Genomic DNA, 14,058 nt, shown 5'->3' with positions numbered 1-14,058 from the left:
CCCGCGAAGGAGGACTGCTGCTTCTCGACATTTTTAAGAATCCGGGGCATCACCTGTAAGGAGAGAGTCTAGTAGAGACCTAGGAGGAAGGCGGTGGCAGCAGCAGTGGCCAAGATGGCAGCGGTGGAGACTTGGATTTGGAAGAGGCAGACATCTGATCCAACCCACCCTGATCCTCTGAAGAAATTACCCCAAAGGTCGAATGCTACTGTCGTGCATGCTTAGGAACACTGGACATTATGCAGTATGGGAAAAGAGCTTGGGAAAGATTTGAAAGGGTGGAGACAGTCACACTGGCAGAGGCAAGTACTCAGGGGAGGCAGAGATTTGATGTAATACACCTGGAACTTTTGAAGAAATTACCTCAGAGGCAGAATACTACCACCATGCACCCTTGGGAACGTGGGACAACCTGCTGGGTGAAGAGGGTGCTCAGATTGGAGCCTGCCAAGGGGTGAGGCCGGTGCCGGGGCTAGCAAGGCCGGGATTGGAGCCTGCTGTGAGGCAAGGCCGCTACTGAGGCCTCCGAGGCCGGGATCGGAGCCAGCCTAGGGGTTAGGCCGGTGCTAGGGCCAGCAAGGTCGGGATTGAAGCCTGCCATGAGGCAAGACGGGTGCTGGGACCTACGAGGCTGGGATTGGACTCTGCCAAGGGTTAAAGCTGGTGCCAGGGCCAGCTAGTCTGGGATCGGAAACTGCTGTGAGGCGAGGATGGAGCTGGAACTTGCGAGACCAGGATAAAAGCCTGCCGAGGGGTTAGGCCGGTGCCAGGGTTAGTGAGGCCAGGATTGGAGCCTGTCATAAGGCTAGGCTGATGCTGGGGCCTCTGAGTCCGGGAGAGGAGCCAGCCGAGGGGTTAGTTCGGTGCGGGAGCCAGCAAGGCCAGGATCGGGGCCTCCCATGAGGTGAGGCCGGTGCTGGAGCCAGCGAGGTAGGGATCAGAGTCCTCCGGGTGGCCAGGCCACTACTGGGGCCATGAAGAGTGGGATTGGAACTTGCAATGTGGCATGCACAGAGAAATAGCACAGAAAATAAAATCCAGATGCTTCCCCTAATTAGCAAGAACTAGGAGGAAAGGGGTAACAGGAGGAGGTTGAGTAGTAGAAAGGGCCCTATTGAAAAACAACTAAGGTGACCAATCAGAGGGGAGGGGATGAGGGAGGATGGAATATCCTTAAAACTCATGAGGTGCATAAACAATTATATCAAAGATAATCACCAATTAAGCATGGGATTGAGGGAGGGGGAGAGAATGGGATGGGGATTGGAAGAGGGCTTATTGGATGATATGTGCTTGTATATCCTCTCAAGTCTTGTATTCCAAAGTGGTGTATCATTAAAATAATAATAATAATAATTAAAAATTAAAAAATAAATAAAAATAAGTTTGAGATGTTAAAATAAAAATAAAATAAAATAAATTGTATATGTGAAGAAAATTAGAAAGTGACTATATGTGCCCAGGTGAAAGTGAAATACGTAAATACATGAGCAAACAAGCAAAGAAAAGGACTAACCAAAAGCAGAAACCTCTGAGGAAGGGAAAGAATCTGAGTTCCAGAGTCACCTCATAATTAGATTCAAATGCTCAGTTGTGAACAACAATAACAAAAATCATAAGGTATACAAAGAAAAAGAAAAATGTGGCCCATTCAAAGAAAAAATTAGTTACAGGAAAAAAAAAAAACTAACAGAAGAGCTACTCAGTAAAGACTGCAAAATAACAGTCTAAAAGATGCCTAAAAATCTAAAAAATGCCGGGAGTGGTGGTGCACGCTTGTAATCCCCGGGCTTGGGAGGCAGAGATAGGAGGATCGTGCAGGTTCAAAGCCAGCCTCAGCTGGCTTAAGAAACCCTGTTTCCATGTAAAATATAAAATAGGTCTGGGAGTGTAGCCCAGAGGTAGAAGGGTTACATCCCCAGTACCACCAAAAAAAAAAAAAAAAAAAAAATCTAAAAGATGACATGAAGAAATTCCAGAAAAATGAGCAATAATATTAATAGAGATTTAAAACCTAAAAAGAAAACAATTCTAGAGCTGAAAAGTACAATAACTGAAAGAAAAATTCACTAGCAGGATTCAAAGACAGATTTGAGGTGTCAAAGGAAAGAAAAAGATTTAAGGAAAGTGAACAGATCCTAAAGGACCTGTGGGACATCACCAAGTGAATCAACATATGTATTATGGGAATTTTAAAAGGAGACAGAAATAAAGAACCATGGAGAATATCCAAAGGAATAAAGACTGAAGACTGCGCAAGTTTGATAGCAGACATGAATATAAGCATCAAAGAAGTCTAACAAACTCCACATGAGATTATTTTAAAGAGACTCACAGGGAGATACATTATAATCAAACTATCAAAAGACCGAGACAGAAGGTCCTGGAAGTAATAGGAGAGAAGCAATTCCTAATTGATCATCAATTAGATTGTATACAAATTTCTCATTGGTAACTTTAGAGGCTAAGAAGTGGGCTGATACTGAACTGTTAAGAAAAAAAAGTCAACCAAGAATCCTAGATCTGGCCAAAATGTTCTTCAGAAGTGAAAGAGAAAATAAGACATTTATAGATGAATGAATGCTAAGAGTGTTTGTCACCACTACAGTTAATAATAGGTGAAGCAAAAACTTACAAAATTAGAGAGAAATAAAAAGCTTTCCAATAGTAGTTGGAGACCTCAGTTCCTACTCCCAATAATGGATAAAACAACTAGACAGAAAACAATTAAGATACTGGATAAAGAACAAAATTTTACTCCTAGATATAAACCAAAGAGAACTGGAAATATATGTCTGCAAAACAGCTTGTACATGAATAATCATAGCAGTATTCACAATAACTCAAAAGGTGGAAGCAACTCAGTTATTCATCAATAGATCAATGTACAAAAGAAATGTGTTATATCCGTACAATGGAATATTATTTGGCACTAAAAAGAATATGTCTTTTTCATATAAGATATAACATGGACACACCCTGAAAACATTATGCTAACTAAAATAACCCATATACAACAGACCATATACTATAATGGTGCTTTTTTTAAGAAAAAAGCTCAGGATAGGTTATAGACAGAAAGTAACTAGTTTAGGACAGAAGCTATGGGAAAGGAAAAATATCAAACAATGACTATGGCATTTCTTTTTGCAGTGATAAATACATTCCAAAATTATTTAGTTGTATACTTAGTAGATAGTAGTTAGTACATAGTAGTTAGTAGATAGTAGTTACACAACTGTGTAAATGTATTAAAAATTCCTGAAATGCATACATTAAAAGGGCACATTTTATAGTTTGTGAATTATATCTCCAAAAAGCAGTTATTTTTAAAAGTGAATGAGTGACAGACATGATGGGTTTCCCCCTGAAACAGAAGATTTAGGAGCTGGTTATCAAAGATGTGGAAGAGTTTCAGCACATTAAGCCGCTCTCTTGTCTCTCTAATTTGTGATCAGAGTGTGTAGGTTATTTTAGTGTGTAACTCAAAAATCTTTAGGTTTGCCAAAGAATGATTGCCTCTCTTTAAATTTCAACATATATAGCCGGGCATGGTGGCGCATGCTTGTAATCCCCGTGCTTGGGAGGCTGAGACAGGAGGATCGCACAGGTTCGAAGCCAGCCTCAGCTACTGAGTGAGGCTCTCAGCAACTTAGTGAGAACTTGTTTCCAAATAAAAATATAAAATAGGTCTGGGAGTATAGCCTAGAGGTAGAAAGCCTCTGAGTTCCACCCCCAGTACCACTAAATTAATAAATAAATACATAAATTTCAACATATATTTAAAGTATGTATAAAATGTAGAATATGAAAAAGGCAAAAATTAAAACCCAGATACAGAATACAACCTAGAAAAATCTCTTGCTGAAGCACAGTATGAAAGCTTGCTGCGGGCCACTTTCTCCTTCACATTCCTCTTGCTTTTAAAAATGCAACCAACTCAACTCTAGGTAGCCGATGTCACAAAAAACCTATTTCACATTCACAAAGTTCAGCTCCACTGTACAATGTGATACCAGAGCATTCTGATTAAAGTTTTATATGCAGTAGTATTCTGTGCTTTGGCATGATATTAAGGACTCCAGGAGGAAATGTTTTAGAGCAAGACCGCTTCCTAGTACCCTAGCGCTCCCTCTTTGGTTTCCTACCAAAAAAAATTCTAGGTAGGACACAAGGTCTGGCCATGGTATTTTTTAATTGACATAGGCTTACGTAGCTTTTACATAAGCCAGAAATTTAAAGTGTCTTAACTGGAGAATAATAATAAAAGGGGAGAGGGATAAAAACAAATTGTCTGATAGGCATTAATATAAAAATGACATTCAATGATACGTTAAGCATATTTGGTTAAGGAAATATCAAGTGAGCCAGGTGTAGCGGTGCACACCTGTAATCCCAGTACTTGAAAGGATGAGACAGAAGAATTGCAGGTTAGGAACCAGCCTGAGTAACTCAGCAGTACTCAATCTATCAAAACCATTCATTCTTTCTTTCTTTTTTCTTCTTTCCTTCCTTTCTTTCTTCCTTTTCCTTCTTTATTTCTTTCTTTTTTGACCAAGGTCTTACTAAGTTGTAGAGGGCCTCACTAAGTAGCTGAGGCTAGACATGAACCTGTGACCCTCCTGTCTCAACCTCCCAGGTACTGGGATTACAAGCGTGGGCCATCACACCAGGCTGCAAGACCCTGTTTCAAAACAAAAATAAAAAAAATTAACTGAGGGTATAGCTTGTAGATAGAATGCCCCTGGGTTCAATCTCCAGTACTGCAAAAAATAAAAATAAAAATATCAAGTGAGAAAAGTGTGATCAGGCATCACTATCAAAACTGATAAATCATAGATTAAATTTATGAAATGACTGTACTTACTCAGCTAATTTTTTATTGAATACTTCTTAGACAGCAGTAAACAAAACAAAATAAAAAGACTAGTTTTTCTACTCTCTTAAAGCTTACCATTTATTCAGACATGGTCTGACTTTGTGCCACAAAATTGATACAATTAAATGAGGAAGTATAAAATACCTGAACGTGTGCAGATCTAGGAGTCCTGAAGTTTGAGGCCCAATTATGTGTCTACTAATTACCAAGCAAGTGATGTTGGATATGTCAGCTCAAATTCACACCTTGAAAACTGGTGTCTGATATTACCCGCCTTATGAACCCATCAGTTAATTATAAGGATCACAAAAAATTGCTCAAATATGCCTTTAAAACTGTCAAAAGAGTCATAATCACAGGCTAGCCCTAATACTGAAACCTGAGAAAAATGACCAAATCCCTTGTAACAAATAGTTTCATGTAGTCTACAGCATACTGAGAACCTTCATGGACAGACAGCACAGTGCCACGCTAACTGCCAAGTGCATCAACAGCAGAGAACGACACCCATTTAAGTGTTGTGGCCTTTCTCCATTTAATCATTGAATTTTCACCTGGATTTCCTCTACCTGTCAAATTATGCTCATATTCTTAAACAGTGTTCCAGCCACAGGATAAGAAAACAAGTCAAACAGACTTCTTTCAAACTTCCAAACAGAGTGGCAACTGCCATATGGTTTCTTTCCTCTCCAGGGCATGTGTTTGTCAGCCTTATTTGAACTCTCCAACTACAGACAAATCCACTAAGTAGGAGAAACTGGCAATTGCTGTTATTGCAACCATATTAACTGGACGGTCTTTACTTAAATCACTTCTGTACTCCTGATGGAAAACACTGTCCTTAGGAATAATGAAGTGCTTAAGACATGACGAAAATATAAAACCTCCAAATTAAACTCATGAGGAAAATAAGTTTGCCTGGGCATCATTCTGCTTTATAATATTACTGTCAGGTAATGAACATGTCACCTTGTGAATCACTAGTGAAGGTGAACCATAAGAAATGGTTAATACCGAGAGGTGCTTTGTGAAATAATGGAATCCAAACAGTCTGTATTTTTTGAACTGAAAAAAAAAGTGATAACCTGCTTTTCCTCAAACACTGGCAAACTTACACTGTGATAGGGAAAGTCAATCTAATCCTTCCCTTCCTGGCTCAGAATAAAAATAAATACTCTGTCTCAGACCTAAAATATGATCTCCCTTTTTTTTTTTAAGAAAATAGGAAAAAAATGCTTGGGGATGAGTGGGCTATATATAATTTCCAAATTACCGAGTGTTGTTTTAGAAAATTAAAATATAAGAGGCAAACTCTACAGCAAAAGGAGCTCATTGTTCTTTATCAGCTCTAACTGAATCAAAGCCAGAGGTCCTTGGCACTTTCCAAGCAAATCTACCCCCACGGAGCATTCTGCAAGTTGGTGACTCCTGAAGGTTGGAGGTCTGTCTAGGGGCGGTTGTACTCCAGAGTCCAATGTCTGCTACCATGGCTCTGGCTGCATGTCTACACCCTCTCTTCTCTTTCTTCATCCCTTCCTCTGGAATAACAAATTCCTCCCTTTGTCCTTACACAGAAGAATTTTGCACGTTATTGTTCTCAAGGTGTGACTGTCACCAAAATGTAAAATAGACTTCACAGCCAATAAAAGGAAGAGAAAAGGTAAGCAAGAGACAAAGAACATATGAGGACCTCAAAAGAAAATGGGGACATAGCTCTGATCGAATCACTTGCCATCCTGTCAGGGCATGGGATCTCTCCAGCAAGGAACCAACAACAACATTAGTAATTTAACTTTCTTACTCCCTAATCCCTCAAAGTAACTTACAGAAGCCCCAATTTTTATTTTATATATTTTATTTTATTTGTGGTATTGGGAATTAAACCCAGAGGCATTCTACCTCTGAGCCACATTCCCAGTCCTGTTTTTACTTTTTGTTTTGAAAAAGGGTCTCACTCGGTTGCTGTGAGTCTTACGTAGTTACTGAGGCTGGCCTTGAACCTGTGGTCCTCCTGTCTTAGCCTCTCAGGTACTGAAATTACAGGTGTATACCACCACAGTTGGCCCAGACTTTTATACTAAGACAAGATGCATAAATTTTTCCATGTGAGAGATATTGAAAAGCATTGATACATCTTCATGTCTGACTCAGTCTCTAGACAGCTGAGCTACTGGCATTTTATACTTAAGAATACGGAGCTCAAGTGGGGTGGAGAGGGAACGCACCCAGCGCTGTGCACATGTATGTTTGTATGCCTTTGAACCTCACTATGATGTATAATTTCTGTGCACCAATAAAAGTATACCTTTATATAAGAAGAGGGAACTCGGTAAGTGTACCAGATGAGCGGGGCTCTGCCTGTGAGACCAGTAAGCAATTGTGAACTCAGAGCATCAGTTGCCACAATTAAAAGCCTACCAGAGGGCTTCACTGACATCAAAGGCCTCACACAAAGCCCCTTCAGACTTACTTTCGTTCCTGTGACTCTGTTCCTCGGGGGGAGAAGCATCTGTGGTCCAGGCTGGAGTGCGCTGGTCAGGATGTGCAGTGGGTGCCTTTGTGCTCCCATTATAACTTGTATTCAGAGGAATAATGTCAGGCACTTGGACTTCACCATCAGTGACCAAAGGTTCATTTCCATTTGATTTTAAATAGGTCTTTTTTAATGTTCCTGGGGGACAGGGAGATATATATTAAAGCTCAATTACAAGTATATGTCCTAAAAAATGCATGTTAAGAAAAAGCTCAAGCTACTTCCCCTGGTTATTCTACCCAGGCCAACACAAAAAAACAAAATGGTGGCCAGCCACTACAATGTCCCCCATGAGCACAGCCGGAGAGCTCATCTTCCACTGAATCACACCACTGTGAGCAAACCGTTGCTTTCCTGAGAATTTCAGTTTTAGGGAACAAGTATCTAGGTTTCCTGAAGCCCAAAGAATTAAGAGTAATCCCACCTCATCTGGGACTTCCCACAATAATATGTGGTTCATCTCACAGTGTTTTCTTCCCTATGTCTCAGTATCTTGATTCCCCCCATCACTGTAAGCTCCTGGGACCTAGGATGCATGCTCTGGCTCTTTCTATACTGTATCTGCCTTCAGAGGACGCAATGATACCTGCTGAGCATCAGTCTTCTATCTCCCCATAGTTTGCACTAAATCTCAGGAAACTATCCATAAAATATAAATGGACAAAATAGGGATCATATATTTACCAAGACTTATAGAAAACAAAAAAAGCAAAACTTTAGTTATGACATAAAATAAAAAGAAAAAGTAACTTATTTTCATCTTTAACCTGCAGCTACAGAATATAATTATTTAAATAAAAAAATGGTCATTAACCTACAATGACCAACCCATCACTTTCTCAAGGGCGCCATCTGTGCATTGACAAAACAGAGAGCCAAACCCAAGATCACTGAGAATCACCTCGCTTTCTCTCCAGGCAGAAATGTTTCAAAACTTTGAAGGAGATCATGTATTTTTAACGCAGTCAAAATAGACAGCAGATTGTGTTTCCAGAATATAGCACTGTAGCTAAGCATGTCAACGAAAATAAATGAATGTGATATTGATCCATTCACAAATACCCAAGGGAAATTTTTTTTCCTGAAAACATTCACAGTGGATGCTTTAATTGGCTCTCTCATTTCTAAATAGTCCCATGGACCATTAAAAACGAAAGAAATATAAATAAAAAGTTTAATATTGGTCTATGGAAAAAATTTCTCCACATGTGCTTGACACTTGGAAAACATTAACTCCAAGTCAAAATAGAAAAGCAGCTGTTTTCTAGCTAACTGAGGTCAACAGTCTCATCTGCATATGGATGCTAAATAAAACACTGGTGCATAAAGGCTAAACCACGGCCACACGACGCAGGTTGACGCTCATCAGACTGTGTGATCATCAAGACTGGTGTGTAAAATGAAGCGGTTACTCGATTGTGGTTGGTTTCCAAATGATGTGGAATAAATATTAAAGTAAGTCTACATGATAGGCTTGATTGCTAAACCACTAATCAATTACATAGAATTTCACTTTCACCTTTTGTGTGTATATGTGGTACTAGGAATTGAACTCAGGGATATTCTACCCTGAAGATACACTCCCAGCCCTATTTTATGTGTGTGTGTGTGTGTGTGTGTGTGTGTGTGTGTGTGTGTGTGGTATTGGGGATGGAACCCAGGGGCCTTTTACTTCCGGGATACACTCCTAGACCTATTTTTACATTTTTATTTGGAGACAGGGTCTCCTAAGCCAGCGTATGCGGCTGGCTTCGAACCTGTGTGATCCTCCTGTCTCTGCCTCCCAAGCGCGGGGATTACAAGCGTGTGCCACCACGCCCGGCTTTTTTTTAACATAGATTTTTGCCATGATGTGATATTTCTGCTAAAGGGGCTCTTGTGAACACTTAAGGGCCATTAGGTCAATGTACTTATCATACAATAAATAAACTTGAGTCAGCATGCAGTTATGTCAATGTAGTGTGTGTGTGTGTGTGTGTGTGTGTGTGTGCATGTGTGTGCATTTATATGTGGTACTGGAGATTGAACCCAGGGGCATTCCACCTCCAAGCTATACTCCGAGTTATTTCGCAACAGGGTCTCGCTGCATTACTGAGGGCCTCAGTGTGTTGCTGAGGATGTCCTCAAAACTACAGTTGTCATGTCTTAGCTTCTCACGTACTGGGATTACAGATGGGCATCTATAATGTACATAAAGGCATGTTACATATCTAAATGTATGTTGCATATGTCAACATAATCTTAACGGATGTTAATTCCTCAGGTTTATTTCCCTGAGTCATTGTCCTAAAATTAGTTCCTTATCATATAAAATACTCCAACATTTGCACTTAACATTTTGTTTGTAATAATTAACCTTACTAATGGCCTTGCTTTTATCTTCTGAATCTTACTGCAGTGATGACAGTGTTACTAACATTACCTTAAAAAGTCCTTTGAAACACTGACTTTTTGGGAACATTCTGGCTTGAATAACAACTTTATTAGAAAGGTAAGGCAATTTTCTTGTTCTTACACTCTTAAGTATTAAGCAATTTGGCAGAATTGAGAGAATGAGAATATATGATAGTTTCTGTAGCTGATGTTCCTAAAGTATATTTGGGAAGAACAGAGAAAGAGAATGAACCTTAAAAACATGTTTTTAAAATCCCAAATGTAGCCGGGCGTGGTGGCGCACGCTTGTAATCCCCGCGCTTGGGAGGCAGAGACAGGAGGATTGCGCAGGTTCGAAGCCAGCCATGTGCGCTGGCTGGCTTAAGAGACCCTGTTTCCAAATAAAAATATAAAAAATAGGTGTCTGGGAGTGTAGCCCGGAAGTAGAAGGGTTTCCAGGAACCCCAATACCACTAAACATAAATAAATAAATAAATAAATAAATAAATAAATAAATAAATGCCAGGCGTGGTGGTGCACACTTGTAATCCCAGCATTTGGGCGGCTGAGACCGGAGGATCGCAGTTCTCTGACAGCTTTAGCTACTTAGTGAGGCCCTCTGCAACATAATGAGACCCTGTTTCAAAATAAAGAATAAAAAACAGGGCAGGGGGTGTGGCTCAGAGGTCAAATGCCCCTGGGTTCCATCCCCAGACTTGCAAAAATAAATAAATAAATAAATAAATAAATAAATAAATAAATAAATAAATAAATAAAAGTGTAAGCCAGAAGTGGTGGCGCACTCTTATAATCCAAGCATTTGGGAGAGGAGACTGGAGGATCATGGTTCACAGACAGCCTCAGCTACTTAGTGAGGTCCTTTGCAACTCAGTGAGACTCTATTTCAAAATAAAAAATAGGACTGGGGTGTCTCTTGAAGGTAGAATACCCCTGAGTTCCATCCCCAATACCACTAAATAAATAAATAAATAAATAAATAAATAAATACTAAAAGTAAAATATGGTTGAGGGTATGGCTCGGATGTAGAATGCCCCAGTGTCAAATCGAAAAAAGAAGAAGTGCTGGCTGCTGCTAGGCCAGGGTAGAGTGCTCATTCTTCTACTCTCATCCTTTCTACAGTCTCTTTTTTTTGGTGGTACTGAGGTTCCTGGAAACCCTTCTCCAGGCTACACTCCCAGACCTATTTTGTATTTTTATTTTGGAAACAGGGTCTCTTAAGCCAGTGAGGCTGGCTTCGAACCTGCGGGATCCTCCTGTCTCCGCCTCCCAAGCGTGGGGATTACAAGTGTGCGTCACCACGCCTGGCTCTACAGTCTCATTTTTATGGTTAAAAGTATCGTTTCTCTTGTCTGACCAGCAGGGTTTAAATGCCATCTCTACTAACCAACCCTCTACTAACCAGCCCTCAACTAACGGAAACTCTCAACTGCCATGAAATAGGGAAAGTGAAAGTATGTCCCTCATGGGACTAGCTGAGGGATCAAATCAACCCATACATATACAGACAGTGGGGACAGCACTTTGGCACACCGTAATTTCTCCTGTTAGTCATTACCATACAATGATAGTGATAAGATTGTCTTCCTTAGGGCTACTAAGGTACTTTTGGATAAATGCTAATTTCCTTTTACTTTATCCCAGCACCACAAAATAGCTAATTTCCAAAAGTGATTCACTTAACCTAACTTTGGAATAAGAGAACCGTGGCTCTTTCGTGCTGTTATTAGTAAAAGGCCAATCGCATCCAAGTTGCACAGCCTAAAAGTGTTTCAGCTCTCTAACAAAAACAACATAATGATGTTTAAGAAATAGTCTATAATTCCAGTGATAATAGCTAAAATATTTTAAATATTTTAAATGCATATTGGTCACTACAATGCATATTGGTCACTACAATAGGCATAAATATGTGTTCCCAAAATTTTCTGTGTCCTAAGTAACAGAACCTTTAAATAGGTTATTTTACATACCTTGCATGGCCAAAGGAAAGTTATAAATTCAATTAAATTAAGAGCCTCAAGAGCTCTAGATGAAGGAGATACTGTAGATGACCAAATAAGGCGACCTAATTCAGAGGATGAGATAGGGGAAGAGGGAAATTCCCTAATGCACATGATGTACTTTAACAAACATATCAATGTCAATCACTAAGCCAACAGGAGAAGAAGGGAGGGGCAGAGAATGGGGCTGGAATTGGGTACGGGCAAATTGAGTGATGTGTACATCTTGTACCCCATTAAAATGTATGACTAAAATGCACCAATAAAAAAAATTTTAGCCAGGCATGGTGGCACACACTTGTAATCCCCGCGCTTGGGAGGCAGAGACAGGAGGATCGCGCTGGTTCGGAGCCAGCCTCGCTGGCTTAAGAGACCCTGTTTCCACATAAAGTTAAAAAATAGGTCTGGGAGTGTAGACCGTGGGAGTATATCCCGGAGGTAGAAGGGCTTCCAGGAACCCCAGTACCATGAAAAAAAAAAAATTTAAATAAAAATAAAAAAATCAGGAGTCTCAAGATGGGAAGATTATCCTGAATTTTTCAAGTAAGCCCAATGTTATCACAGGGTCTTCATAAGCAGAAGAGTGAGATCAGAGAATATGTGTCAGACTTATGAAGTGTAAGAAAGACTGACTTATTGGGACATTGCATGTTTTGAAGATGGAAGGAGACCACAAGGCAAGGAATAGAGGAACCTCCTGGAAGTGGAAAAAGGCAAGGAAATGGACTGTCCCCTAGAGCCTCCAAAAGGAATGCCTAAATTTTTGCCCAGTGAGATGTATTTTGGACTTGTGACCTTCGTAACTCTAAGATAAAAAGGTCCTGTTTTAAGCTACTGTTTTGGTTTGGATATAGATTGTCCCCTATAAAACCTCATGTATCGGCAATGCAAAAATATTCTGAAGTGAAATAACTGCATCATGAGTGTTCTAATCTCATCAGTGGACAAATCCATTGACGGACTAATGGATTTATTATAGCGAGGTAGAAAGGTAGGGTGTGGCTTGGAGGAGGTGGGTGACTGGGGATGTGATCTTTGGGACGATATAATATGTCTTTTGTTACGGCGTGGGAATGTTATTGTTTTGGGGAAACTGTCCCCGGGGACCCCTGTTAGGGTCCCGGATGCAATTCCCTTCAAACCACAACAAAACTCAAAAAACAGAAAAACCGTGGGTTCTTGATCTGAACTAAGGATCAATACACATTAGCCCGGACTCTTGCTGAAAATTTAAAGTTTATTAAAAAGATACAAATACAGAAAATAGTTAAAGCCCCATGCCATTCAGAAATGACATGGGGGAGGGGGAGCTATTCGAGCGAATTCACCAACAATCCCTATATGCTGAGTGTTCTTACCCGACCAAGTCTGTGGCAGGTCCTTTGATATGTAGATATGCTGCCCTATCTCTAGCCCAGGTATCTGCTCTGTCTTCATCCCAGCCGGATCTGCCCCCTCTGAGGCAGAGGGGGGCAGCCCTGACTCAGGCATAAACCCCCACACCTTTTGTTATACTCCCAAGATGTGTTAAGTTTCTTCTCCGGTGATGGGGTGTGTCCATACAGCGCCTAACGAGATGCAGCCTCCCTCGGCCTGAGCGGCCTGCAGCCTAAGGCAAAACTTTAAGTAAAGTTTAAGAACTTACACAGTAAAATGATTCAGCAAAAAAGGGGCTAAGATGGCGCCTGGAGGAAGCTACAAAGGCGTGGTTTCCCCATTGATTATGGGTGGAGAGACTGAGCAGTTTTTCCCTTTTTACCTATAAAGGAGCTTCTGCACCTTTGGCTCATGTACTGGCCTGGGATTGGCTGTGAACTACGTGCTAGTGATCTTTATTCTGATAGGCTAGGCTATTTCCCATGGGAATTCCCCTTGTGGTTTGGTGCGATATATATGATTGCTTGGAGAGAAATAAACGAGATCTTGCTTGACTTGACTCCCGGCTCTTGGGTGTGTGTTCGAGCCTTCGGCGCTCTACCTTCCTGTTCAGCCCCGCACAACTGACACCGGGCAGGACCCCCGTCACTCTGGTGCCCCATGTGAGGAACTCTTTCTTGAAGAAACGCTGACAGGCCAAGGGTCCGCGGGTGAGTGTCCCCCCAAATTATGGGAAAGTCCAGTTCTAAACCTGACCCTGCCCTAGAATCCCTTCGACTCGTTCTCAAGAGCTGAGGACTTAATCTCACTGATAACCAAGCCACCCAGGCCTGGGGATACCTTTTAAAAACTGCCCCATGGCTCCCTGAAAGTA

General features: G+C 40.8%; 1 protein-coding gene across 1 annotated transcript in view; it reads right to left on the bottom strand.

Moving 5' to 3' along the window:
• The window catches only part of CORIN (corin, serine peptidase), a gene marked incomplete at both ends in the record, with an annotated part of 277,623 nt that overhangs the window by 227,297 nt on the left and 36,268 nt on the right, over positions 1-14,058 (bottom strand). The window contains one exon of the mRNA XM_080697928.1: positions 7,350-7,550. Coding sequence (XP_080554054.1) covers positions 7,350-7,550 — 201 coding nt within the window. The remainder of the gene's footprint in view (positions 1-7,349; positions 7,551-14,058) is intronic.

The sequence above is a fragment of the Muscardinus avellanarius genome, assembly GCF_963383645.1.
Source record: "Muscardinus avellanarius genome assembly, chromosome: 6".
NCBI classification, from domain to species: Eukaryota; Metazoa; Chordata; class Mammalia; order Rodentia; family Gliridae; genus Muscardinus; species Muscardinus avellanarius.
Note: the sequence above shows the minus strand (reverse complement) of the source record. Positions and strands in the feature narration are given on the sequence as shown.